Below are 26,389 nucleotides of genomic sequence, written 5' to 3' on the forward strand. Positions count from 1 at the left end.
CTGAGAGGAGGGGGAAGGCTGATTGCTGGGAGGGGCTGCCTTAGGCTTGAAGGCTGGGCAATGAGTGCATCTTTTAATCGTTCAGGTGATCAATGAAGGCAACTTCCTAAAGGGCTCTGAGCCCCTGAATAAGGACACGTGCTCCTAGTTCCCACTCTGCAGGGCGGCTGGGAGGTTGGAGAGAGAGAAGGCAAAGGAAAATGCCTGGGACAGAGTTCAAGAAATAGTAGCAGGGTGTTGGGAAGGCTGAAGAATAAGTAAGTGAAGAAGGAGGGAGAGGAAAATAAGCCAGTTCCCAGACTACAGTTCGCACTCAGAAAATCCGCCCTGATGCCTTGCAAGCTTCTCACATGTTTGGGATAGTCTTGCTTGGGAAGGAAGAAGCAGCATCAGGCTTAGATCTGGCTGCTCAGATCTGGTTCGAACGAGGTTGGTTGCATTTCTCTCTCATGCAGAAGTCCGGAGGGAGGCCATAAAGGGCTGGCACGGGGGCCCCATGGTCAGCAGGGACTCAGGCTCCATCTGTCTCACTGGCTCCCATTCTTGAGGTTACCTTAAAGTCCAACATGGCTGCTGGAGCTCCAGCCAGCACGTGTAGGCAGCAGGAAGTAGAAAGAAGGATGGGCAAAAAACAAAACAAAACAAAACAAAAAAATAAAATCAGGGTCTTGTGAGTAAGGAAGAATAGATATTGGGCTGGCATCTTGCAGTCTATCTTCACTGCTCCCCTAGCTTCACCGCCCCCTACCCCCAGAGGTGGATTCCTGTCTCTCTCTCACCCTCAAGGACAAGCAGCCCAGAGTCAGCTCGTGGGTGGTTCCAGGCCACACTTCCCCAGAGCCTGGGCCACCCCTGCCCTGTCTGGTCCATCTCCCAGGGGTGCCAGAAGGATCAGCAGAGGTGATGACATGAAACCCCTTGAGCCTGGCGACAGGGCACGTTGAAGGGTGCTTTCTCTCCTGTCACCTCCAGTCTCCCCAGCAACCTCCAGGGCAGAAGCAGAGAAACTGCATGCCTGGTTACGGGCGTCCGTGCGTGCGCTCACTGCACACGCCCGCCACAGCCAACACAGGTCCTGTCCATCCACAGACGTCGGTGTGAGCACGCACCGCACCAGCGTGCCCGTGACTGTGCCCACGGCTGTCGGCGCGCGCACGGAGGCAGGCATTTCTAAACCCGGGCTGCACATGGGCGCACACAGCCTGTGCTGTCCACCAGCCGGGAGACAAGCCCCCTTCCTTTGCTCTGCTGGCCCTAACTGCCAGGAGGTCACTCCCGGCCCCTGCCTGGTGAGCGGAGGGTGTGGCTCGAGTCCCGCAGGTGCATCTGGCCCTTTCCTTGGCCACTGTGACCCCACACTGCCCTCTGCGCCCCCTACAACAGGCTCCTGGGCCCCAGTGGATCTCACTCTGCCTTAAGCCTGCCGGTGGCCTTCCTGGGGCTGGCCTGGCCAGAGATTGGAGCGGGTCCCACACCTTCTGGTGCTGGGCAGGCAGGGACAGTGGTTCTAAGGGAAGCCACCACTGGCTCCCTCACCAAGGTCAGCAGGGGGCTTGGGAAAAAAATCTTCCACTCTAGTGGCGGCAGGGACTGCAGTTCAGAGCCCAGGCTGGGAGTTGGCCCAACTCATTTGCCCTCAGCTGCAGGTCAGTCATGGTCAGCGGCTGCCCCCAGTGACACCCCATGGGTGTTCAGTCCCTCACCTCTCTGTGCACTACCCAGTCCCTTGTGGATCCTTGTGACATCCCAGGAGGGCAGGCACTGCCACCTCCCTTTCTACAGACACTGAGGCTCAGAGAGGGGAGCAGGGTGTGCAGCTTGAACTCCGTGAGCTCCTAGGGGAAAGGAACAAGCAGAACCACGGGGTCTCCTGCGGCAGGTGCGAGCTACCGTCCTAGGTCGCTGGGGAGTGATGTCTTCATGGCCTTGCACAGGTACTGGGAACCTCTACCCACCCAGGTTCCAGCCTTCTTGCAGGTGCTTCTGGGAGGTGGGCCCGAATTTGCTCACCCATTTTTTTTTTTTTAAGATTTTTTTATTTATTTATCTGAGAGAGAGAATGGGAGACAGAGAGCATGAGAGGAGGAGGATCAGAGGGAGAAGCAGACTCCCCGCTGAGCAGGGAGTCCGATGCGGGACTCGATCCCAGGACTCCAGGATCATGACCTGAGCCGAAGGCAGTTGCTTAACCAACTGAGCCACCCAGGCGCCCCTGCTCACCCATTTTTAAAGAGAGTGATCAAAGGCCTGAATTGAGATGGGGAGTGAAGTGGCTGACTGTCGTCCAGGTGAGGTCTGGGAGAAGGGCAGGGCTGAGGGGCAGGATCCCCGAGGTGGCCACTTCTCCCTGCACAGCCTATCCAACAGGCCCTGCACCTGCATTATCTCCCTAGAACGCTGGGCAGCCCCAAAGTAGCTCTTGGTATTGTACCCACTCTACAGATGAGGAAACGGAGGTCTGCCCTAGGTTGCAAGCCACAAAGTGTTATAGCTGGAATTTGAACCCTGCTCCATCTTATTTCAAAGCCCAGATCCCTAGGGCTTGGCGGAAGGGCTGGGCAGGTCCTGGGAGAAGGCTATGAACGGAGAGTGGCTTGCTTGTCACCAGGCAGCTGGGAAAGTGCCCCATCCCAGCTGGGGGATGGCTTCATGCGTTTGTGGCCCTTTGTTCCTTCAGAAACCTTTAGTGAGAGCACATGAACCACACCCCATCCCTGGCCTTGTCCCCTGGTTTAGCCATGTGACCTTGAGCCAGCCACAGATCGCTTTCCGGGTTGTAGATCCAGAGCTGCAAAGGAAAGGACCCCCATCTTTTGAATTCAGGATCCCTTTTCTTATCAAAATCCTCCACGAGAGTGGGAGGTGCTCTGCCGGTTCAGGCTGGCTTGGGGCCCATCTGCTCTCTCTGCCCCACTCCAAGGCATCTCTGGTGACGCCCAGGAGCAGCTGCGGAGCCCTGAATGTGGCCTCTATGAGGGAGAGGGGCAACCTTGGTTTCCAAGGCAAAGAGAGAAGAGGAGAGAGAACTTGGCAAGTCTTCCTTAGCTGGTCCTCCAGATAGGGGTGGGGGGTGGGGCAGGAAGGAAACAGGCAGGAAGGAGGGCACAGTGGGGAGTCAGTCACTGTGCTGTGCCCCCACCCCAGCTCCCTATTCCCAGCTGACTGATGTTTCCCTTGAACAGGTGCATCTGTCAGCTGTGATCAGCCTACGTCCTTAGAATGCCACAGAGCAGCCGCGTGACAGGGAGAGAACCAAGGAGACCCACAGGCGCTAGGGTTGGAGAGGGGGAGCTAAGCTGAGTTTTGGCAGGTCAGCCCAGAGGGGGCCTGTCCCACCTCCCAGTTGGCCCGGTTTCCTGCCTCAGGTCTCTGCCCAGCAGCCCCCGAGCCCCACAGGTCCCTGGTCCTCACGGGCCGCATCTCCAGCTCTGCCCCCACCACTGCCCATCCCCGCCTCCAGCACACGCCTCCAGGACAAACAAGGGGTGAACCCGAGCCCACCTGCTGCCAGTGCCGTGGCCCTGTGCCCAGCCCAGCCTGACTCTGGATTAAGATCTTCTCTCAAGACAGACCCTCTGAGCAGTGACCCCCAGCCAGCCAGGTTCTACCCCCAACTCCACCCAGTTGACCCCGTGAGCTTGGGCAGGTCCATCCCCTCTCCGAGCTTCAGTCTCCCCATTTGGACCTTAGATACACTCCTAGCCTGCGCCAGGCCCTCACCTGAGGCCGGTGCCTTGTGCTGACCGGTGGGGGCAGGGAGTAGAGGTGGGGGACCCTACCAGAAGCGCCAGGGGACAGTCTCATGGACACACAAATGCCCATTAGCTTATCATGGAGCCCCATCCCCACCATTTGCTATTGGATGGCTCCAGCCAGGAGAGGATGGTGGCCTGGGACGGCTGTTAATCTGGCTCTGCATCAGGAAGGTCTAGGCTCAGTCCCAGCTCCTTCATGCATTAGCTGTGTGTCCTTGGACAAGTTAGTTAGCTCCTCTGTGCCACATCTCATTTTCCTGGGGGAAACATCATCATCCTCCCAGATAAATGACGTCCTATATCAGCCTGCTTAGCACAGCCCGGGTATAGAGCAAGAGCTCCATAAACGGTTGGAGGGTCAATGTCACTATTTTCTGATTATTGAGTAGAGCCTGGGAAGGGCACTCCAACAGGAGAATGCCGTCAATGAGCATGCCGTGTCCCCCCCCGCCCCCCGCCCATCCTGCCCCGGGTTAATGAGACACCTGCATCGCTGGGACAGCACGGGCCAGGTGGGGAGCTTGTGTCCTAGCCCAGGTGGCAGCCGTCAGACGCAGGGCGGCGATGACCCCGTCCTCCCTCCCCTGCTCCGGCACGTGTGCTCGTGCAAATGTTGGCAGGGACTCCTTCCCAGCTCCCCCCTCACCAGGCGAGCTGCCTAGCCTGCATCTGTAGGTGCCCAGGGGTGGGTGGAGAATCGAGGCTCCCCAAAGCCTCCCCACCCCAAATCCTCAGGGCCTGCACGACACGACGCCCACCGCCACTTCCTGCCATCTGTCCCAAGTGATGGAAATAGAGCAAGCAACGAGGAGTGGTTGCTCGGTGAGCCAGCCTGCGCTGCCACAGTCCCCAGGACAGTGCTGGGGGCGTGGGTGGGGGGCAGGCAGCCCCACATCTGAGCAGCTCTGCGCATCCCCAGCTGGTCCAGTCTCTGGCCCTGAGGGCAGCCCTCTTAGGAGCGGGCCCCGGTGGGGCGGGGGGCGGGCGGGGGGAGACTGAGATACTGAGACCCCTTCCTCCCACAGACAAGACCAGAACTTTCCACTGGGTGGGATGAGCCCTCTAAACCCTAGCAGTACTGTCAGATAAGCTCCCCTACTGAGGAGCTTAATAAAAATAGAGCAGCACAGGCCCCACCGAGTCAGATAGTGCAGCCCACAGGCAGCCAGATGTGGGGGAAGCTCCCAGGTCATTCTGACATGCAGCCGCTGAGCAGAGCGAGTTGGCTCGCTCTCTCTCTGGAAATCCCTGGGCCATCGCTTGGCCCTGCCCCTTGCTCTGGGCGGCAGAACTTCCTCAGCATCAGAAGGATGGGGACTATGGATAATCGCGCTCCTGCTGGGGCTTTGTATGTCACCTCACTTAACCTTCCCCGTGGTCCCATAAAGGCATATTTACAGATGAAGTATCCCTATTTACAGATGAAGACACTAAGGCTCAGCGTGGTCGAGTACTTTGTCCAGGGCTGCCCAGCCGGGAGGTGCGGGCCTGGGATTCAAATCCCTGTCTGGCTGACTGCAGACCTCTTCCCACTGTACGTGGTGGCCCAAAACAACATTAACCTGCCTGAAATCCTCCCCCCCTGGCTAAGTGTGTCTTCTGAGCCAGCATCCGGTGGGTCCTGGTGGTCCTTATGCAACCATTCATGCTATGTCTCATCCATAAATGTAAATATTTGAGAAAAAGTAGCCATAACATTTGCATATGCATTTCCTCGGATGACATTACCTCTGAGGAAGGGAGCCTGGGTGTTTGAACTTGGGTTTGCCAAGACCCTCCATGGCCTCCAGCCATGCACCCCCACCCCCAACAGGCTGCCACATGCCCACAGGTAACCTCTGGCTTCGCTTTGGGGGTTCTCGGAGCCCCACTGATGAGCCACAGAGACGGAAGTAGCTGCTTGAAGGTCTCGCCTCAGGGCACCCCTAGTCCTTGGCCTGATGGGCCCCCACAAGGCGACACTGTGCACATTGGGCGTGGGGCAGTGAGCAGGGTAGCAGCCCTTGAGGCTACTGGCCTTCCAGGGGGCTGCAGGGGGTGGGGACTCATGAGGTGGGATGTCCAGGCCCAGGTCCTGGTAGTCTGTTTAAGATGATCTGGCCTCTCTCGACGGCGTGGTGAAAACTCTCAGCCGGTGGTGTTCCTAGTGGAGAGTGCAGACCTTGCCCTGGGGCGGCTGGAAGGTATGAGGGGTTGTGCTGCTCCCCCATCTCAGTGGAGACAACTGTCGCAGTTCCTGGGGAGTCCCCTCAGCACCCCCACTACCCACATCCACAGCAGATCCTAAATACCCACTATCTTCACCCCCCATCCCACTGCTTGGGCCTGGCTCAGCACCCCCACTTCCTCCCCTGGATTTGGGCACCCCCCCAGGTTGGCCTCCTGCTTCCTTGCCCCCCACCCTTCCTCCACACCCCACTGGGCCACCTTTCTGAAACAGGTCTGACGGACCCTAGCTGGGACTTGAGAAGGAGAGAGGAACTGGGGTCAGGGTACGCCCTGGCACGGGGAGGCTGCCCCAAACCATCCAACTGGCCGGTCTGAGAACCATCTAGAACAGTGTTAGCCAATAGAAGTGTAGTGTGAGTCGCAGGTGTCATGTTAAATGTTCAGGGAGGCACATTAAAGAAAGTTTTTTTAAAAAGCAAAGTTATTTTTAATCATATCGTTTATTTAACCCAGTGTAAATATTATCATTTCAATATGTAAGCAATATAAAATTAATAAGCTATTTTATATCCTTCCAAGTAAGGCTTTGGAGCCAGTGTCTTATTTGCACTGATGGCACATCTCAATTTGGACTAGCCCCATTTCAAGTGCTCAGTAGTCACCTGCAGCCAGGGGCCCCTGTCTGGGACAGCTCAGACCCAAGGACTCAGTAGGACCGCATTGAGCAGGCCCCTAGGTCTCCAAGCTTCCTAGCTGCTGGTACTCTGCCTTCACTGACTTTGCCTTATCTGCCACAATCTGTGTAATTGTTTTTTATTTTTTCTTTAAATCTAGTCACATTTTAAATTTTAATAAATGCATTGAAAGGGGAATCTTTAAATCATTATTGTAAATGGAAAGAGGGGAGCCATTGATGAAGGAGAAGGTAACGGTATGGATGCCATGAAAACAAAAACAAAACAACAGCATTAACCGCCCCCCCCACCCATGTGGCCTGCTGAGACTCTGAGCTGAGGCCACACCCCATCCCTGTAAAGAGGAGGCAGAGGTAGAGGGGCAGTTGGGGCACCCCTCCCACCCCCCAGAGTCTAAGTCGTCTCCCGAACCAGATGGGAGCATCTCCCAGGTGCCCAGTGGCCAGCTCCAGCCCTGGGAGCCCATGACCTCAGCCAAAGCCCACCAGGACACACCTGTAGTTGGACAGTTAGGAGGACTCCTCCTTGACCCTGAGCACGAGAGAACACACACCACGGGGGAACCGGGCAAGCTTGGTAAGAGGGTGTGAGGAAGAATCTATTCTGGGACTTGGGCTTCAGCGGGCTGATTTGGAGGAGGGTCTAAGGAACCTCAATAGATGGGTGTGAGCATCAAATAAGACAGCATCTCCACACTCCTAACCCAGTGCCTGGCCCATAGCAGGTCCATCACCAGCTTGGTGTCCTCTCTGTCCCTCCCCTGCTCCCCACAGACCTGGACTTGGAAGTGAGCTAAGACCTGCCCCTGACCCATCTGGCCAGACAGGAGCTGCGGGTTTCAGCTCTGGGTTGTCAGGGAACAGCCTCTGGCCTTTGGGGAACCTGCGGACCTCAGAGAAGGCTGCAGGTCCGCAGGGCCAGCCAAGGGCCATTGCTGGGACGTGGTCCGGAATGGCCATCTGTGCCAGATGTGGGGGGGACTCTGTGCGGCCTCAGGGCGCAGATCCTCTGGCTTTGTCGGTCCCTGCCACCCAACCCTCTCATTTGAGGCCCACGGAGGATGGAGGGATGGCTCCAGCCGCTGTGGAAATGATGCAGGATCAAGCAGGAGTGGGAGGAGAGAAATTCTCAGTTGAATTATGACAAGTGTCAGGGGACTTTCATCTAGTCATTTGTGAATATTTCTTGAGGTTTTTGAGTGTGTATGTATATTTAATAGCCTTTTTTGTTTGTGGACAGTATTTTTATTTGAGACTTTACTGAGATCACTGTGGAATCACATGTGGCTATGAGAACTAATATAGAGAGACCCTGGAGGGAAGCTGCGGGGGGCGGGGGCAGCGGAGCGAAGGTGTGTGAACCTGCCTGGCATGTGTGAGGAGCATGGCGAGGCTGGCGCCCGGCGCACGTGGCCAGCCGATCAGGGGGGCTCCGCTGACTGAGGCTTTGTAGGCGGGATGAAGGCATTGGGGTTTTATTCGGAATGCAGTGGAAGCCACGGGGTGTTTAGCAGGGATGGGAGGGGATTTAATTCAAACTGGAGTTTCCTCACTGATTCGGCACTCCTCAATTCTGTCACCTCTTAGAACAGAGGCATCTTGGGGTGAGGGGGTTGTGGCACCTCTCAGGGCTCCCTCCCTTCTATGCCTGAGAGTTTCCAAATCAGGAGCAGGGTGCCCAGAGTGGCCACTAACATTTCCAGACAGCCCAGTCAGACCTTCTCCCAGACAGACCAGTGTCAACCATTCATGAGGATGACCTGCGGTCACTCGTGCCTCCTGCCCTCCCCCCTGGGCGGATGGGCCCAATCCACAGCCTGTGGACTGTGCCCCTCCTTGCAGTTGTGTGGCCCTAGCCCGTCTCAGCCACTGTGGGCCCCTCCTCTCCTGTAAGGACCCCTCACCCACTTCACAGGGGGAGGCCATCATAGGCCCTGCCTGTGGGGCTCCCAGAGCTCCTGCCACTCGCACCCCCAACTCTCTGCATCAGGGAGAACACACACACTGGGGCTCATCCATCCAGGAGAGTGTTACTCTGTTACATCATAGACTGTTACTCTGATGTGGCTGGGGGCTTGGGGGCCCCTCCCCAGCTTCCGAGGCCTTTCCGGAGCCTGGCCCCGCGAAGGCTAAGCATACAGCCTGTGGCCAGCACCACCTAAACTTTGGAACCAGGAGACCACAAGTACAGAGAGGTCCTGGCTTGCCCCCAGACTCTCCGGGACTTAGTTTCCTCATCTTTAAAATGGGGGTGGTGTTGCCGACCCTGTGGGATTGTCTTGATGGTGAGACCACATTGAGGCCCAGAGTAAAAGGCCCAAATGGAGCTCTCCGCCCTGCCTGTGGGTCTTCCCAGCCCTCCCTGGAGGACAGAACCTTGGGCACCCCGCCAGGTCTCTCCCCGATTAGTTAGGCCTTGTCTGCAAGATAGAATCCCCAGGACTAGCCTCGGGCTCCACGAGGACAGCCCCTGCCAGCCAGCACGGGCAGCATTGTCCTGGGATAGACGGGGTCCCAATGGATAGCTCTGAGGCCCAGTGCAGTTTTTCCTCCTGACATTCTCCACTAACCCCAGCTGCAGAGCCTACAGCAAAGAACGCATGAAGTAATGAAGCCCCAGCTGCCCATCTTCCCCCTACCCCCTCCTGGACCGAAATAAAGACCTTATTCACTGAGGCCGTTTCTCTCCTGAATAAGATCATTAATAATGGAGAAGGTACCCCTCTGACACAGCTAGGGCAGGACCTGGGTCTATGTGTGCATGTGTAAGTACGTGCGTGCATGTGCGTACGGGGGGCCTCCCTCAGTCTCCCTGGCACCCTGAGACCCCTGGCCACCCCTGCTCACCCCCTCTTTCTCCCCACCAGGATGGGGTGTGCTCGCCCTTGCTGCAGCTCTGGGCACCGCTGACCCCCCTCATTGCCAGGGCGAGCCTTGGAGAAGGGAAGGAATGTGGGGGTGCTCCTGAAGGTGTGTGTCGGGGAGGCTTGGAGGGTGTTGGTGATAGAGAGGGCACTTGCAGCTGGGAAGGCCCCAGAAATCAGGAAAAGGGGTGTGGACGTCACCCTGTCGAGGTGGCCACTTCACCAAAAGCTGACCAGGAGGCAGACTGTCCGGCCCTAAACAGGAACAGGCCTCAGGGAGCCACGAGCCAACCCAGCACGCGGAGGGTTCTCCAGCTTAACTGGAGACTGCAGGATGCAGCAGACCAGCTTCCCCTCACTCGGGCATTTGTACAAACTCCTCGGTTCAGGGGACCTTGTAGGCATTTTCTTACTCCTCGTGCCCAGGAAAGCCCATACCGGGGACGTGAGAGAGCCTTAAAGTCCAGATGCTTGCCTTCCTGGCTCCTCTTGCAGCCAGGGAGTAGGCATAGGACCCGGGCGGGGACTATCAGATTCCTCCACTCTCGACCTTGAACCTGGAGCTAGGGACTCACTGAGAAGACCCCCAGAGCAGCCTCCAGGTCCCAGGGCCAGCAGGCCCACCCGCATGGAAGCGCGAGCAGCAGGGGCCGGAGTGCCCTGCCGCAGCAGAAGTGCTCTCCCGGGCCTCTTCTGGGGGTGACTGTGGCTGAGGGCCGCTGTCCCTTGGCTCGCTCTTTGCTCTGGTTTGCCTTCCCAGTCTGGCTTTCTGTCCTTTCTGGGGAGGCTGTGGCTGGCCCGGGACCCCCGCAGCTGATTCCTTTCCAGCTGTCATCCGCTGGGGTCAGTCTCTGCTTCTGGCGCCTGAGAGCTGACCGACACAGGGGCTCTGTTTGGGGCCCTGGGTCTGTGGCACTTGCCTAACTGCTCATCTGTTTCTTGGCTTTGGGGAACCACGTACATTTCAGGATGACACAAAGGCAGCACACGTGGAACCCCACGACCCTGGAAGGATCTCCCCAACTGGCCACGCTGGTAGCCGTTGTCCTGGCCAATGAACCCGACTGCTCAGACCCGGTGCCCACGCAGGGGGGCGCCCTCCCGCAGCTGGAACTCAGGCCATGTGCCCCGGGTAGAGTGAACCTGGGACAAGACCCTGGTGGGATTAAGGACAACCTTGCCCCAGAGGTTGGGGTCGGCCTGGAGGTCTTCTCTGAGCAAGGGCTCAGGGCTGCTCTGCCTGTCCCTGCTGCAGGAAGTGATGAAGGTGTCAGATGGCAGCCTCCTGGGGGACCCGGGGCGCACACCACTGAGCAAGAAGGAGGGCGTCAAGTGGCAGAGGCCGCGGCTCACCCGCCAGGCCCTGATGCGGTGCTGCCTGGTCAAGTGGATCCTGTCCAGTGCAGCCCCACAGGGCTCAGGTAGGGGCAGGGGCGGGCTGGGAGGAGGGCAGGGGTGGGCGTGGGGCATCTGTTCTGAGCTCTCTTCTCTCTGAGGGCTCAGAGACCAGCCGGGGACCCCAGCCCAGGCCACACCACCTCTGCCTCTTTTGGGAGGATAACGTTTTCATTCATGCATACAAGCAAGGCTGCTGGGCTCAAAGCAGGACCTGTGGAGGGTGGGGACGGAGGATTGGGACCATGCTGGGGTGTTCCACCTCGGCTGCTGGGAGGATAGAACCAGGGGTCAGAGTCCGACAGGCCCGGCTGGCTCTGCCTACCCTTAGCGGGTCACCTGCGGGCACCTCACGCATCCTTCCTAAGTGCTCTGTGAAAAGGATGGCTGGCAGTGTGTGCAGAGGCCCAGCGAGGAGGAGGCCCTGGCCCTTGCCCCTCCTTGGTCCTGCCCAGTGCACCCAGGGCCTGTGTGGCTCCGAGGGGACTCAGGAAATGGCTGGTCTGTACTTGCCCTTGGTGATATTTGATGTCTGCCGAGTGTGACAGAGCAAGGGATGCACAGGGGGCCTCGTGAAGCCCCCGAACTCTCACACCTACATACACACGCCACACAGTCCCACCTGGGCACACCTACCAACACACCTGTGCCCCCACCACACACAAGTGTGCACACCCACCCACCACGCCCGTGTGGGTGCACACCCAGGCGCACCCACCGCTCGCACCCACGTGCACACACCCACACGCGTGTGATCACATACACGAGGCGTGCAGGAGAGCCTGCCTCTTCCCCTGTCAGGAAAAAGGCAGACCTGAGCCCTAACAGCCTGTCCTGTTTGTTGTCTCAGACGGTCTGCACAATTTCCAGGGAGCCTCAGGCCCTCTGACCGGAGAATGGGCATAAATCACGGCCCCAGTCTCCCAGGCTTGATGCAGGGAGAGGGGAGGGGATGGCCTGAGGGGCCCCGCAGCAGGCAAAGCGGCTGGCAGCCACCTCTGTCGAGTGGTCAGTGGTCGAGGGCAGCCCCCCTGCAGGGTGCTCCCGGCGCCATCTCAGCCCCTCCCTTCGGCCGCCCCCCAGAGCCCCTGCCCATCTGTGCTGTTGGCTGGCGTTTGCTGCCGACCCTTGCCCGCGGCGCTGAGGCCTTTCACAGAAGCACTGGTGCACGTGAGTGCATGTGTGGGGTCCACGCGCGCTCCCCAACGCCTCGGGTACTGATGGGGGCATGGAGTTTGCATGTGGCGGAAACGTGAAGGCACTAGAAGTTCACGCGAACGGCTCACCTGGGAGGCTGGCATCTTGCCTGCTGTCTGTTCCACAGCAGGGTAAAAGCACCTCCCTTTGCTACCAGGATAGGATCCAAGAGCGGAGGTGAGCCATGGGGCCGTGGCGCTGGGGTGTGGCCAGCCGTGTGCATCGAGGGGTCCAGTCCGCGGCAACGGACAGAGCTCGTGCTGCTGGAGGCTGCAGTACCCCACTGGTCTTGCCCCCCAGGCTTTTTTTTTTTTAAGCAGGCTCCACGCCCAACGTGGGGCTTGAACTTACGACCCCGAGATCAAGAGTCACATGTTATACCGACCGAGCCCGCCAGGCGCCCCCTCCAGGCTTTTCTTGGCAGCGGCACAAGACCATCCCCTCAGCGCCCCTCTCTGTGTCACCCTCCCTGATCCTCTCCGTCGGGCACCCCCACCCCACCCCACCCCCAGGCTTCGCTCCTGCTGGGCCCTGTCTCCAACTTCCAACTTCCAGGCAACTTTTAGCTGCTTCAGGATGGGGCTGGAGGGTGATGTGCCACCTCCTGATTGAGGCTTTTTGCGGCCCCGAGTCGGGGTGGGGGGCGTTGAGGAAAGCAAGCTGGGGGGCAGGCTTGTTGTGTTCGAGGTCACAAGGAGAGGGGCCCCGAGGGGCCCCTAGATCCCACCTTTAGCTCAGGGCAGGTCCCTGGAGGTCAGGAACCCATGCTGAGCTGTCAGGATGTGTTTGCTGGAGACTTGTCATAGCCCAGAGCTGTGGGGGCAGCAGTGGGGGCGGGTGGAGCAGGGCCCAGGACACCATCCGTGGCTCAGGCCCAGCCCGGTGCATTGCCCTGCACAGACACACTCCCCAGACGCCATGCCAGGCACTAAGAGGCTGTGTGACGCGTGGCAAAACAAGATCATATTGCACTGAATGGCGTTCAATGATCAGATGCCTCTGTTTTGCTAAAGAGTCTACTGAAGCTCAGGGAGGTCACATGACACAGCGGGTCACAGGGCATTAGGGGCTGAGCAAGGGCTCTGACCTGGAGCTTCCATGTGTTCCAGGAGGGGCGCCCACCCCGACGTGTGTCCTCCATGTCTCGTCTCTCAGGGAACCTCCGGCATCCCAGGAGACAGCAGCCACCCTCCCAGACTGAGGAGCCAAGACCCCAGCGCACCCCTGGTCTCCACTAGGCCTAGCTCCCAGACCCAGTCTCCTTAGTCCAAAGGTGTCCTCCGTGTGCCCCTCCAGGATGGCACGGCTGGGTGGTCACACTGAGGGCTTTGCGTGCACGTGGGATGCTAAAGTGTGCTCAGAGGAGGTGCTTCTGCTTCAGGAGCCTTCCCGGGCTCTGGGTGCAGAGAACAATCGGTGCATTCAGTGTCGCTCAGTCCCTGAGCTCAGTAAGGCCCGGCCGTGGTGTCCTGAGCGCTGGGTGCCTTTGGAAGGCGGGCCCAAGGCCAAGACACTACACCCTTGTTGTCAGGGGTTTTTCCATTCAGAGGAGACAGATTTCTGGGACGGCTTGGGGGAAGAAGCCAAGGCCCAGTACAGCACGTGGATGTCCCCGAGGCTTAGGTGGCCTTGTCAAGCAGGGGCCGGGGTTCGAGAGGGCGATGGCGGACCAGCTGCTGCTGTGTCTGGCGGTCCCTCCTGGGCTGTGAAGGCCCCCACATGGAGTTGGGAGCTGGCCTGCAGCAGTGGCCCCTGAAATGGGCCCAGGAGCGGGGGGAGTACAGGAGAGCACAGGGCAGGCGATATAACCCCAACCCCACCCAGGAGGAGCACCCATCCTCAAGTGGAAGAGTGTGTCCCTCACCAACACTGGGGAGCCCGTCCTCAGTGACGGAGGCTGGGACTCTGACCTGCTCTGCTTGTCTCCCCAGCATCTGAAAGTCCCTCCTGTCAGGACACCAGAACGTCTCTCCAGGAGCATGGCTAAGCTACCGACTGGATAACGGGCTTCTCAGGTCTGGCTCCTGAGGAGGGCAGTAGGACTGGGTTTCCTCAACTATAAAACTGTAATCGTAATACTGCTCACAGAATAACCTGGGGTCTTGGCAGCAGACCACTGAACCCAGGCTGGCTGGTTTAAGCAGAGAGCCGTTTAGTCTAGGCTGTTGGGAAGTTCACAGAAATTCTGGAGAGCCAGAGAAGGAAGCTTGGGCCCTGCCCGCCACTCCGGGAAACGCCCCACATCCCTAGCTGTTCTGGTAGGAACACTGGAGCAGGAACCCCACGTTGTGTGGCAGGTTCGGCCGCTCCTCACACACCCACACCCACCCCTGCCCCTCCCCCACGGCGGAGACCCAATTTTCATCCACCGCTGCATTCATCTCTCTCCGGGGGGCTCTGTCAAGCCCATGTAAAATCATAAAGCCACCATCACCACTAGCACCCCAATAAGAAAAAAAGTGGTAGTAGAAAGGTATGAGGACAAAAAGGTAAATTAACTTGTCTATAACCTGTAAGGATATATAAATAGCCAGGATTTTAATGTGTTTGAAGCACCGAGATATTCGCAACTTTGTGTTTCAAATTGAGATGCCAGATCAGATGCAAATTTTCAAGGATTTATCTGAAAAGTGGCCACATGGCTCTTGAAGCTTTCACCCTCATCAAAAATAGAGAAGGTTGGATGGTTGGGGTCTGGCAGGGGGGAGATGATGGGTGAAGAGGATTTCTCTGGAGAGAGTGTGTTGAGTTCAACCTCTGAAGTTGAGAGAGGGATGTTTCAGTTCCCTTTTGTCACCTAACAAAATACCCCCAAATACCACCCTTTTGTCTTCCCTCATGTCTGTAGGTGAGGCATTGAGGTAGGCCTTCCCTGGATGGTTCTTCTACTCCACATGGCATTGATTGTGATTATTCGCTTGCCTTTGTTTAGCTGGTGGCTGGGCTGGGCTGGGCCAAGAAGGTTCCACACACATGTGTGACCTCATTGTCTACGTCTCCCCCACAGGGCTGCTTGGGCTTCCTCACCGCATGGCGGGCCCACTGTTCAAGGGGGCTGGTTTCTGAGAGGGGGGTTCCAGTAAGAAAAGGCCAAAGGGCTCTTGAGGCCTAGGCTCTGGAACTCAGAGCATCATTTCCCCTGAACATTATTGGTCACAACCAGCCATAGGCTCAGCCCAGATTTGAGGGGAAGGGAATAGACTTCTTTTCCATGGAGCTGTGGTAGGAAATTTGTAACTGTCTGTAAACCACCACAGAGGCCTCAGTTAAGAGTCCTTGGGGAAGTGATCCAAACTCTCATTCCCGAGGGATCTGAGCTCCTGGTCATCCTGCCTGTAACGCCCCACTAACATTTATCACTGTATTCGGCAGTATTAATACATTCCCTGGAGAAGTCACTAGATTTGGGACATAGTGCTCTCCTCCCCCACCTTGTACAGCCGCCACACTTTCTCCCCTGGATAATCAGGGTCATTCATCTCACCCAAAACCCATCTATAAGTTGGTCTAAGTGGTATGAGGAGCCCAAAATGGCCGGGTGGCAGCCTCAGCCTCCAGCCCAGCAGGTCCACTGGTGTTTCCTTTCAGGAAGCATCCTTGATTTGGGATCCAAAAGCTCTAATCCGGAGCCCAGAGTATTGGAGATGCGAGGCAAAAATGCAGTGAGGGGCTTGCTGAGGGCTGCTGTGAGGGCCCACTGTCACCACGTCCCTTGGTTTCTGGATCCGTCCCTCTGCTAGGGGAGCAGCATGTCCAGCAGCACACCCAGCATCTGACGGGACAGCATCTGAGTCATCTGGTGGCTGGTGCTGGGGCCAGGCCCGTGAGGGGAGACAAAAGGGTGGTATTTGGGGGTATTTTGTTAGGTGACAAAAGGGAACTGAAACATCCCTCTCTCAACCGTGGGTCTTGCAAGCACTGGCTTTGGCCATACTTCCTCGTTGTCAGAGGAGTCCCCTGGGCAGTAGCAATGGTGTGTGGGACGCTGTGATGGGCGATCACTTTGGCAGTAGTAGGGTGGGGAGGGAGGAAGGTCCGGATGCGGAATGAGGGTCAGTGCCAGAGAAGATAAGGGGTGGTCCCTGCCAGGATGAAGGGGTACAGAGGAGCTGACCTGCCAGTCGGTGGCTGGTTGGCCACCCAACAGCTGTAGCCACATCAGCCTGGGGAGGAGAAGTTCTTTCATGGAAACTATAAGTCATCTTAGACCACATGGAACTTTGCTGGTGAGCAGTGCCAGGCAGCAAGGAGTACAGGCTGCCAGGTCATCTTGTCTACCCGACTACTGAGCTCTTTCTCAGGCCTGCTGCCCTTTGGACAACAGTCACCACTCCTCCTCTCTCCTTTCCTCCACCTCCCTGACCCCTGAACAAATGGTTCGCAACCATCCCTGAGTGAGTGTAGGTCCGTACCCCAGGCCATCTCTTCTTCTAGGAAATGTGGGTGAGCAGATGTATTAGACACTCTGCCCGCCAGGAAGACTCCCCTTCTCCATCGTCCTTCCCTGCTGAGTGGGCCACCATGTCAACCTAGAGCTGGTGCCTTGCAGCTCTGTCTATAGATTACATATGACTGCTTTTCCTCTTCAGATGGCCTTAGGGACTCCCCACGGGGTCACAGGTGTGGGTTGAGGGGCAGCTGGTGGTGCAGCGTTTCCATGGGGGCCTGAGTCACTTGCTACACACTTACCTGAGCCTTCCAGACCCTCTGCCCCTGCACTCAGACATAGCCCGTGCACGCGATGATAGGGTGTTTACACACACATACGGGCCTTTAGAGCTGGGGGAGAGGTTGATACTCAGTGCCTGATGGGCAGTGGAGGTCCGTGGCCACCTGGTGTCCTACAGGCATTTCATCTCCATGAGGGCCCAGTAGCGAACCAGTAGCTCCAGGGCAAAAGAAAAATCTTTGCCAAAGAAAGCATGGCTTAACTCCAAAGCCGGGGAGACCATGGGATGTTCCTCCTGGAGACGGCCATTGGCCTGCCGAGTATGTTACCTTGCCTGAAACACAGTGTGTGCTCATGAATGTGCAGGGTCGGGAGGCCCAAGGGGCAGAGCTGCTTGTCTGCCGCCTTTGCTTACTCTCAGCAAAGCAGTCTCAAGCCGCGCACTTCACGGTATTACACAGGAAGGCCCAGCCAACACTTACTACCTTTTACCGGCTGGGAGTGCAAGGTGCAACCGTTCGTCTTTCACTGCAGAGGGAATATTTTGACTCGGCTGCACTCGCGTATGACAGAAACCCCAAATAACAGCGGCTTAATTTAGACAGAGATATGAGAAATCTGGGCTACATAGTGACTGGCACTAGTTTAGCAGCTTGGGGAGGTCAGAATCAAGGTCTTTGGGGTTTTTTTGGGTTTTTTTTGGGGGGGGTTGCCCTTTTCCTCACAGCCCCAAGGTAGTTGCTTTGGCTCCAGCCATCATGGCTTCATTTTAGGCAAGGGGAAGGAGAAACTGGGTGGAAGGAGGAAATGGTAGTGCCTACATCAGGAAAGCAACACTCTCATGGAATTCTCTGGAAGATTTCTGCCAGTATTTCCCTGGCCAGAACTGAGCCACCTTGACTGTAAGGAAGGTGGGAGAATGTTGGTTTTTTAAAGCTGGGCACATTTCCACCTCCAACAGAATCTGAATTCTGTAGGTGAAAAAGCACAGGAGAATGAATACTGACGTGTAATTCTCGGCCACACATACCTTGTGAGGTTGTATGGATGACGGAACGCGCTGGCGGCCGGAAGGACCTTAGCAAACTGCCTGGCACATGCTCGGTGCCCAGCAAATGTGGGGGCGGGGGGATGGCCAGCAGTTTCTGCCCCAGTCATCCACTTGCTTTCCTCTACCCTCCTCGTCAGAGGGACCCCTTTTCATCTCCCCATTCTCTACTCTATAGAGGCACCAACAGCGCTGTGGTTTGGTGTCAGTGAGCGGAGACCAGAGGTCAAGAGATAGCCGAAAGTCAGGCCCTACCCATCCCCCAGCTCCGCCCAGACCGGAAGCCTGGGTGGGAGCAGGTTGCTCCGTTCCTGGCTGCGGAGAAGCCCTGGGTCATGGGTGAGGCTCCTTGCAGTGAGATCACACTCTCAGCTGAATATCACACCAGTGCCACCTCCCCATTGGTGCTGGGAGCTCAGGAGCAATGTCCACCCCCACCCCCACCCCCTTCCCAGCCCAGGAAGCTGCAGGAGCCCTTCTGCCTCCAGCAAGAGTGAGCTCCGGGGTCCTGGACAGCCAGAGCCAGGCACAAGGTGAAGGGGCGGGCCTGAGGGTAGGAGTAGGGGCTGCTTGAGGAGGTCCACCCTGGCAGGGTGCTGGCCAGCCCCTGGGCGCTCTGGGCTGAGGGCTGAGGGCAGGTGGTCCTGGGGAAGGAAGAGAGAGCAGGAGGCAGAGACGGAGGACGGAGGAGGGAAGCAGAGTCCAGAGAGGCCGAGACCCTGAGGGTCAGCTTGAGACCAAGAGTAGAGACAGACCAGAGCGGGGAGAGAGAGAGAGAATTCTAGAAGGAAGGCTCTGAGGGTCAGGTTGGGGAGAGGCAGGCAGAGGAAGAACGGAGCAGGCTGGGGGTGGCCTGCACTGTGGCTCATCAGGCTGAGCTGAGGGCAGGAGCTGGGGCCCCCAGGATGGGGCCGGGCCCAGGGATGTCAGGGCACGGTGAGACTGCGGGCCCAACCCGGGGGCCTGCTCTGAGGCTTCAGGAGTGCCACCATGGCTGCAAGAAGCACCTGGGAGACATCATCAGCTTCTTCTTCCGCTTCATCTCTGGGAACTTGGCTCGAGGTGAGGGCTGCTTTGACAGGACCAGTCAAGGGAGCAGAAAAAAGCAGGTTTGGGACTCTGCCTGCCTTGAAAGGGGCTGGGGCAATCGGAGGGGGCGGTGACCCCAAGAGCAGAACTGGAAGGAACCCCCTGGCTCAGAGCCCTGCCCTATGACCGCAGGCAGTGTGTGTGAAGCCAGGCTCCCGCACTCTGGGCCTGGGGCGGGAGACGAGGTGGGAGGGGGCTTCCTTCTCCAGGGGCACAGATTCAGCCTGGGCCAGGAGGAAGCAGGAGGCTCCGGGGCCAGCCCACCTGCCTTGCCCACACTGACCCCATTGCCCTGGCCTCTCCCCTCTTTCTTCCCCTCCCCAGAGCCCCCTCCTGCTCCACCAAAGAGATGTGTGACTTCTGTAGTGAGGATGAAAGAAAGTGCTTGATCGGGGGCGCCTGGGTGGCTCAGTTGGTTAGGCGACTGCCTTCGGCTCAGGTCATGATCCTGGAGTCCCGGGATCGAGTCCCGCATCGGGCTCCCTGCTCGGCGGGGGGTCTGCTTCTGCCTCTGCCCTCTTCCCTCTCGTGCTCTCTGTCTCTCTCTCTCAAATAAATAAATAAAATCTTTAAAAAAAAAAAAAAGAAAAAGAAAGTGCTTGATCGGTGACAGCCGTCTTTTTAAAATCTATAAAACCAACCAACCTGGGATTTCGGGCAGGGCTATAATGGGGCTGTCAGGCTCAGGCCTGGGGAGGAGCCCCATGTGGGAGTGACAGCACAACAGGCCAGGTCCCGCTTCTGCTCTGTCCCCTCTGCCCCTCACCAGGGTGGGTGCCCCAGGGCTCAGCAGGATCAAGACCCAGCATCAGCTGTGGGGACCAGGCACAGGGAGAGGGGCTCCCGCCTGTGGGTGCCTGGTGTTTTCTTGGCCAGATGCGCTGGGAAGGATGGTGTCAGGAGCTCCAGACGCTGAAAGGAGAGACCCTTAACAGCTCGGGGCTTCTGGGCCCTTTTGTCTTACCCTGTTATTAGAGGGATATGAAGGGAATTCAGCTAAAGTAATCACACAACTCTCTAAAGAGATATCAAATGAAATCCCTAACACATAAATATGAGTCAGTGTAGACATGTGACATATTGGCTTTTTAGCCAAAGATAAAAAATGCTTCTGCTGCCCAAAGATGCTCATAGACCCTGAGGGACAATGTGCCCACACTGAGCGGGGCTGGGCTGAAAAGCCTGGCCTTTTGTCCCCTCTCTGGGGGGGGGGGGCGCCTTGTCCCCTGCTCTGATTCCCTGCCCTGACCCAAGCTCTTGGCACAAAGCCTGGTGCACTAAATCCTTGTCAAACTAATGAATAATATTTTAAGAAGAACAAAAACACAAAATTGAGCATATAAGCAATCATATCAATCATCTCAAAATTGGTCAAATAATAATGGTTTCAAATACTCAAAAGCAATAATAGATCTCTAGTCATGAGAAAACAGGATTCTGATATAATGAAGGTTTGCAGAGGGAGACCAGATGGAGGTCTGAGTCTAAAGCAGGGGTGGCAACCTCAGGGGCCTTTAAGGGCGGGGGGTGGACTCAGGACACTGTTGCTGCGGGAAATGGGAGCCCAGGGTCACAAGCCAGCTTTTCAAAAGCAATGGAAGCTCTGTCTCTGCTCGTGATGCCCCTTAGCCCTGCCTCCCAGCTGCTGGCCTTCCCCACCCGAGGCAGTCATTGCTGGGGATGGAACTTTGCACACGGTGGGTCACTCCTCTGGGAGGGGACACACCTGGGGGTCAGGCTTAGTGGCAGAGGGATGTGCCTGGAGTTACCAAGTCTCTGGGAATGGATATATGTCAGGCTGCCTGCTGCACAGGGCGACTGGGAGAGTCAGCAAGACCCCTTGCTTACTGAGTTTCCGTGAATGGGAGTCTTTATTGCCCAGTAGTTTCATGCACCTTTTTCAAACCTTTTTACATGCTTGATAGGCTTGCAGACTCATGGGGGCTTTTTCTCACTCCTTCTGTGTGTTTCTCTGTCTCAGTCTGTCTTGCAAGGAGGAAGGAGACTGCAGGTCTGTGTCACCCAAGGGTGCAATCTGCCTCCCTAGGCTTCAGGTTCCTCATCGGACATAAAAAACAAAAAACAAAAAAAGAAAAGAAAAGAAAGCACAAAGACTTGAGCTTGCTGCCCTACTTCTGAGCTCCTTCCGGCTCTAGATACTGGTTCTGGGATTCACAGTAAGTGGGGGTGCAAGGGAGCTGTCTGGGAGCAGGGAGCAAGGAGGTCAAGAGCAAGCTGGTGTGAGCGCTGAGATGCTGCTAGAACACAACCACTGGACATCCCCATATGGAACAAGCTGGGGGGGGGGTGGCGCGATCCTTTGTCACCTCTGACCCTTTCCGTCTGCCCTGTGGGATTGCCCTTCCCTGTCATTGGGGGAAATTCTGTGCAGGTCCTGTGGGCATCTTCCAGGTGTTCGTGCGTCCTCAGGGAATCCTGCCTGTCCCAGATCAGAGTTCCAGACCCTTATTCACTTTGGGATCTCCCTCCTGCTGATTGGTCTCAGGCCGCAGGGTGGCATAGGAAGGCGGAGTGTAGGTAGGGTCCTGGGCATCTCCAATCCTCCTTCCCCTTGCTTCCCACCTAGTTCCGGGGGCCAGGCCACTTCCAGCTCCCTTCTTCTGTTCATGATGCCCTTGGCCTTGTCTCCCAACTGTTGAGACTCCCCCTCTCCAGCCAGCACGAGGAGGACCATTGAAGATGGATTCCCCCAGCTCTCTTCCATAAGGTCCGAGGGAGCTCTGCCTCCGGGACCATCACCGGGTGGATATCTAGTTCCTTCCCCTCTCCCTGGCTGCCTCCAGCCTCTGGAGCCATGGCCATCACCTGACCTCCTCCCCGTGTGGGTCAGACCCACCTGGCCCCAGACACATGCCCAGACCCCACAGGATTCCCAGAAGCCCCTCAGTTGGACAGAGGACTAAAGCCCCTTGGTGTAGGAGGAGGGAAGACACTCAGCACAACAACCAACCTTCCAAAGATGTTCCCTTTTTCTGCCTCACCAACCTTTTCCTTCTCTGCCACCTGGCAGGGTGAGGAAGAGTGAGTCACAGGACTGGTTTCCTAGGCCCTTCGTATGACCTGCAGAGCTGGTCTCAGCTGCTGGGGCCTCTGCCCAAACTCAACAAGGAAAGCCACATTTAACACCTAAATATGAGACGTGGAGTCCACATCAAGATGGGGGAGAGCCCTGTCTTCTGAGCCCCTCGCCCCACCCTGCAGCAGGTGCCCAGGCCCCAGGCCTCCCAGAGACAAGGCATGGGGCAGAGGCGGGAAAGGGCCAGGAGCCAGGAAAGAGGGCTGGAGCTTGAGACTGAGGCCGCAAAGCCTCGAGGTTCCAGACAAAGCTGGGCACAGCTGGCTTGCATTGTCAAAGCATCATTCTCTATGTGTTAAAAATATCATTCTTCCACAAATAGACAGTGAGTGTGTGTCAAGGTTCTATTGAAGTACTTAATAAGGAAACCAGCAGAATGACAAAGCTGATTCAAAAGAGAAAGAAACACAGGAATTTTTAGAGAGGGTGGAAATAAAAGGGACACTGAGATATGACCTCTCAGTTCGACTGAAACTAAGATCCAGGGCATTGAGACAGCCACCCGTGGGGTTATCTTCTCTGCCAGAGAGAAGAGGAAATCATCGCCTCTTATCAGTTTTATAGGCTTGTAAAATGTGTGGGACCTCATCCCTTGTACCGCTCACTTCTGCTCCCCTGGAGAGTCCGAGGCTCTGGGCAGGCGTTGGACAATGCCCTAGCAGGATTGAGAGGCTGTGCAATGCTCTCTGTACCTTATTCCTGTAGTTTGTTTTTTTTTTTTAAAGATTTTTTTTAATTTATTTATTCATGAGAGACAGAGAGAGAGAGGCAGAGGGAGAAGCAGGCTCCCAAGGAGCAGAGAGCCCGATGCGGGACTCGATCCCAGGACTCTGGGATCATGACCTGAGCCGAAGGCAGACGCTTAACCATCTGAGCCACCCAGGCGCCCTCCTGCAGTTTTTAAACAGAATACCATCTCTGGCACTCACAGCTGGTAAAAGGTAAACTGAGGCATGTTAAAAATTTCAAGAGTTTATCTGAGGACACATTCATTCAAACAGGACAGCGTCCCCCCAGAAGGTGGTGAGGACCACTCCACAGACAGGAGCTGGGGGAAGGGTTTTATAAGGAAGGAGCTGAAGTAAAGCAAGGAAATCTTTGCTTGGCCATGGCTGACGTGGCTGCCTTATTTGGGAAAGCCCAGTTGGCTGTTCGTGATTGGTTGTTCTTAAATGTCCTGAGGTTTGGGTTCGGTTGCGTAGAGCCAAGGCATTAGATCTGCCACAGTCCAGCAGCCTCCTTGTTTCATCTCTTTAACAATTCCCCCCTTTCTGTCATCCTTTCACGCATGAGGGATTAACTGACAGTTTGGCATTACTGCCTCTCTCAGTCACCCTCAGGGTTAGGTTCTGATCTTGTCATGAAACACAGATTGTGATGTCAGGCCGTGGAAGAATCACTTCTGCTGTTCATCTCATTGTTCATCTTGTTTCTGTGTCTCCAAGCATAGTGAGACCATCTGATGTTCTTCTGATGGCTGTGAACGTATATTTCAGACCCTGGAGAGAACACAGTGCACCAGGGAGATCACAGTGATAACTCTCAGGAGGATAATAATGACAAGAGGATGAAGTGTGCTCCTTCACCAGGGCACCCATGAACCAAACGAGTTCGTAGCCAGTAAATCAAAGAAGTGTCTGAAGTGGCATCAAACCTGTTTTAGCCAAGTGGCTTGTTTGTTAATTTCTCGTATGTGAATTTCTATATGGGAGGCGTTGATCCAGGTACAGCATGAGGTAATTGCCATAGCATAGACTCCTCCTTGCTCAGCCAACAAGTAATCCAAAGCAATTCTAGGATCTAAAACCACTTTATCATCTTAAAATAATGGCTATGCCCAAGAGGCATATTTTGGGGTGGCATATTTTGCTGTCCTTTATTCCCTGCCTTTGAAATCCCTCCAAGAAGTTTCACAGTCTGGGATTTGAGCTGGTAGATTGTGCCGTCCCACTGAACGTGTCCCTTAGTCCTGAGAATAGGTCAGTTCAGTTAAACGGTTGTGTCTTATTTCAGGAGGCGGTACCCAGGAGGGTTCCCAAACCTAGGCCTAGATGGTACAAGCAATCAGGTATTTAATACAAGGCATTTCTGTGGAAAAAGAAGAAAAACAAAGGTTAATGGTTAGAGGAGACTATAACCCAGTTTCTGAGCCCAGAGGGAAGCCAGTCAAGACGATTTCTAGATGGGGGCACCTGGGTAGCTCAGATGGTTAAGTGTCTGCCTTCGGCTCAGGTCATGATCCCAGGGTCCTGGAATTGAGCCCCACATCAGGCTCCTGGCTCAACGGGGAGCCTGCTTCTCCCTCTCCCCCTGCTCATGCTCTCTCTGTATCTGTGTGTCTCAAATGAATAAATAAAATCTTTAAAAAAAAAAAGATTTCTAGATGTTGGTCTCCTAGATGTAGGGCTCAAAGCATCTTTTATAGTTTGGATGTCTCTGGTGGTGTTGCTGGTGTTAGGGAGAACTTTCTGAGCGACAGGTACAAAGCTTATCCACACATGAGCCATGGTGGTGATTTCTCTATTTATTATCTAGTTGTCTAGCATTAGTTGGCAGGGCTTCGGGAAAAGGAAATGTTTTGTTCTTAATGAGTCCGAGTCAGAGAAAGAAAATTAGAAACATTAGTTTGGAAAGCCATAGCCAGATATCAGAGGAAAACTGGAAGAACTTAGGATCCAAGCCAGTTTACAGGTAGATAACCTCAAAGACAATGAACAGGACTGGAATCTGATATTCACAAGGGTATGTGATAGCTTTCTACAGAAACTATAATTTTACAGAAACTAAATTTGCAGAAACATAATTTTTCTCTCTACAACTACCCCAATTTCTAGCAAAGATAATAAGACAAATTTGTTTGCAAAGTAAGTTGTCTCATTAAACTTGGCCCGATTATTTATATAATGGCAAGAATAGTGATTTTATGTATATCCTTAAATATAATATTCCAGTTAAAGCTTGGTCATATCTAAGGGGCTTTATTGGATACATAAAGTCATTCCTGGCTTATTAGATTTTTTTAAAACCTCGTCTAAGAAGTCAAGCTAAGGACTTGCCCAATTGTGCCCTGTTACAAGGAGAACAGATTCTTATTGAACTTACGCAAAAACCTGCATTGTCATGAAAAGTAAGAATAGCCAATAAGAGTTTCTGAATTCTGGAGGGATCAGGCAGAGAGAAAAAAAAATAATGTATTATTATTATTATTATTATATATCATTATATGTCAGATATAATAATATATATTCTATTTTTGTTTACAAAAGAATACTAAATTGCTGTGTTATAGATAACTTTAAAAAAAGGAAAAGAAGCATTTTTTAAATCCAGAAAACAAAACAGTAAAGAACCAGCCATGCTTTAAGCAAAGTAATAAAACTTATAATTATCCTCATCAATCCATGCAGTCCCACCTCATTAAATATTTTTTAGAGATTTATTTATTTATTTTAGAGAGAGAGAGCAGGGAGAGGGGCAGAGGGAAAGAATCTCAAGCAGACCCCCCGCTGAGCATAGAGGCCTACTGGGGACTCAATCCCACGACCCTGAGATCATGACCTGAGCCAAAACCAAGAGTCTGGATGCTTAATGACTGAGCCACCCAGGCGCCCCTCACGTCATGAATTCTTGATCCTCAGAGTTCTCATAGAGTTTAGTGGTATAATCTTAAAGTTATCAGAAATCTGTCCCTGTAAGAATTCTTTCCATGAATCTCTTTGAAGAGAAGCCCTTCTGCAAAAGCAATGTAGTAAAACAATAACTGTTTTACTTAAAGACTTAAAGTGACCATGGTTAAAGATCTGTTGAGAGTTCATTATCGTGCAGTTAACAAGGGGTTTTCATTATTTCTGTGACATACATCTTAAGATAATAGCTTGAATTAGAATTGATAACACGATACCAGGACACATGAGATCTCTAGGAATTTCACATAATTTCTGGAACACTTAACATCAATAACACATATCCGTACAAATGTAACTTAGAGAAGGTTTAGCAGCACTTCTTACTTGACAATTCTTTCCATATAATTTAATATATCCAGTAATAAGCTTTAGTGAGTTTTATGGCTCTTTTATAAGGAGAGAGAACTAATCGGCTGAGATGTTCCAGAGTCCTTGGGAGAATTCCAAGGTAGTTTAAGGCCAAAAAGACTTCATTTAGAATTTGATTATGGGAAGTTTATACAAAATATCAAAAAGTTTGAACAGTTGATTAAATATGATCTTGGTAATTTAGTCAACCAAAGTGATAAAGACTAAGGCAAACAAGATTTTGTAAAACAAACACACACACACACAAAATTCTTAGCTCTTTTAATAGAAAAGACACCCTTCTCCCAATTAATCAAAGACCTGATAAAAAAGAACATGAAGCACAAGAAATTACTTTGGTAAAACACAATCTTTGCT

The 26,389-nt window shown here is 54.7% G+C and overlaps 1 protein-coding gene across 1 annotated transcript in view; it reads left to right on the plus strand.

Annotated features, from left to right (window-relative positions):
* KCNIP3 (potassium voltage-gated channel interacting protein 3) overlaps positions 1-26,389 on the plus strand; it is an 81,599-nt gene that overhangs the window by 465 nt on the left and 54,745 nt on the right. The window contains exon 2 of the mRNA XM_081796840.1: positions 10,738-10,903. Coding sequence (XP_081652966.1) covers positions 10,738-10,903 — 166 coding nt within the window. The remainder of the gene's footprint in view (positions 1-10,737; positions 10,904-26,389) is intronic.

This window comes from Leptonychotes weddellii, chromosome 10 (assembly GCF_054177405.1).
Source record: "Leptonychotes weddellii isolate Sample4059 chromosome 10, ASM5417740v2, whole genome shotgun sequence".
In the NCBI taxonomy this organism is placed as follows: Eukaryota; Metazoa; Chordata; class Mammalia; order Carnivora; family Phocidae; genus Leptonychotes; species Leptonychotes weddellii.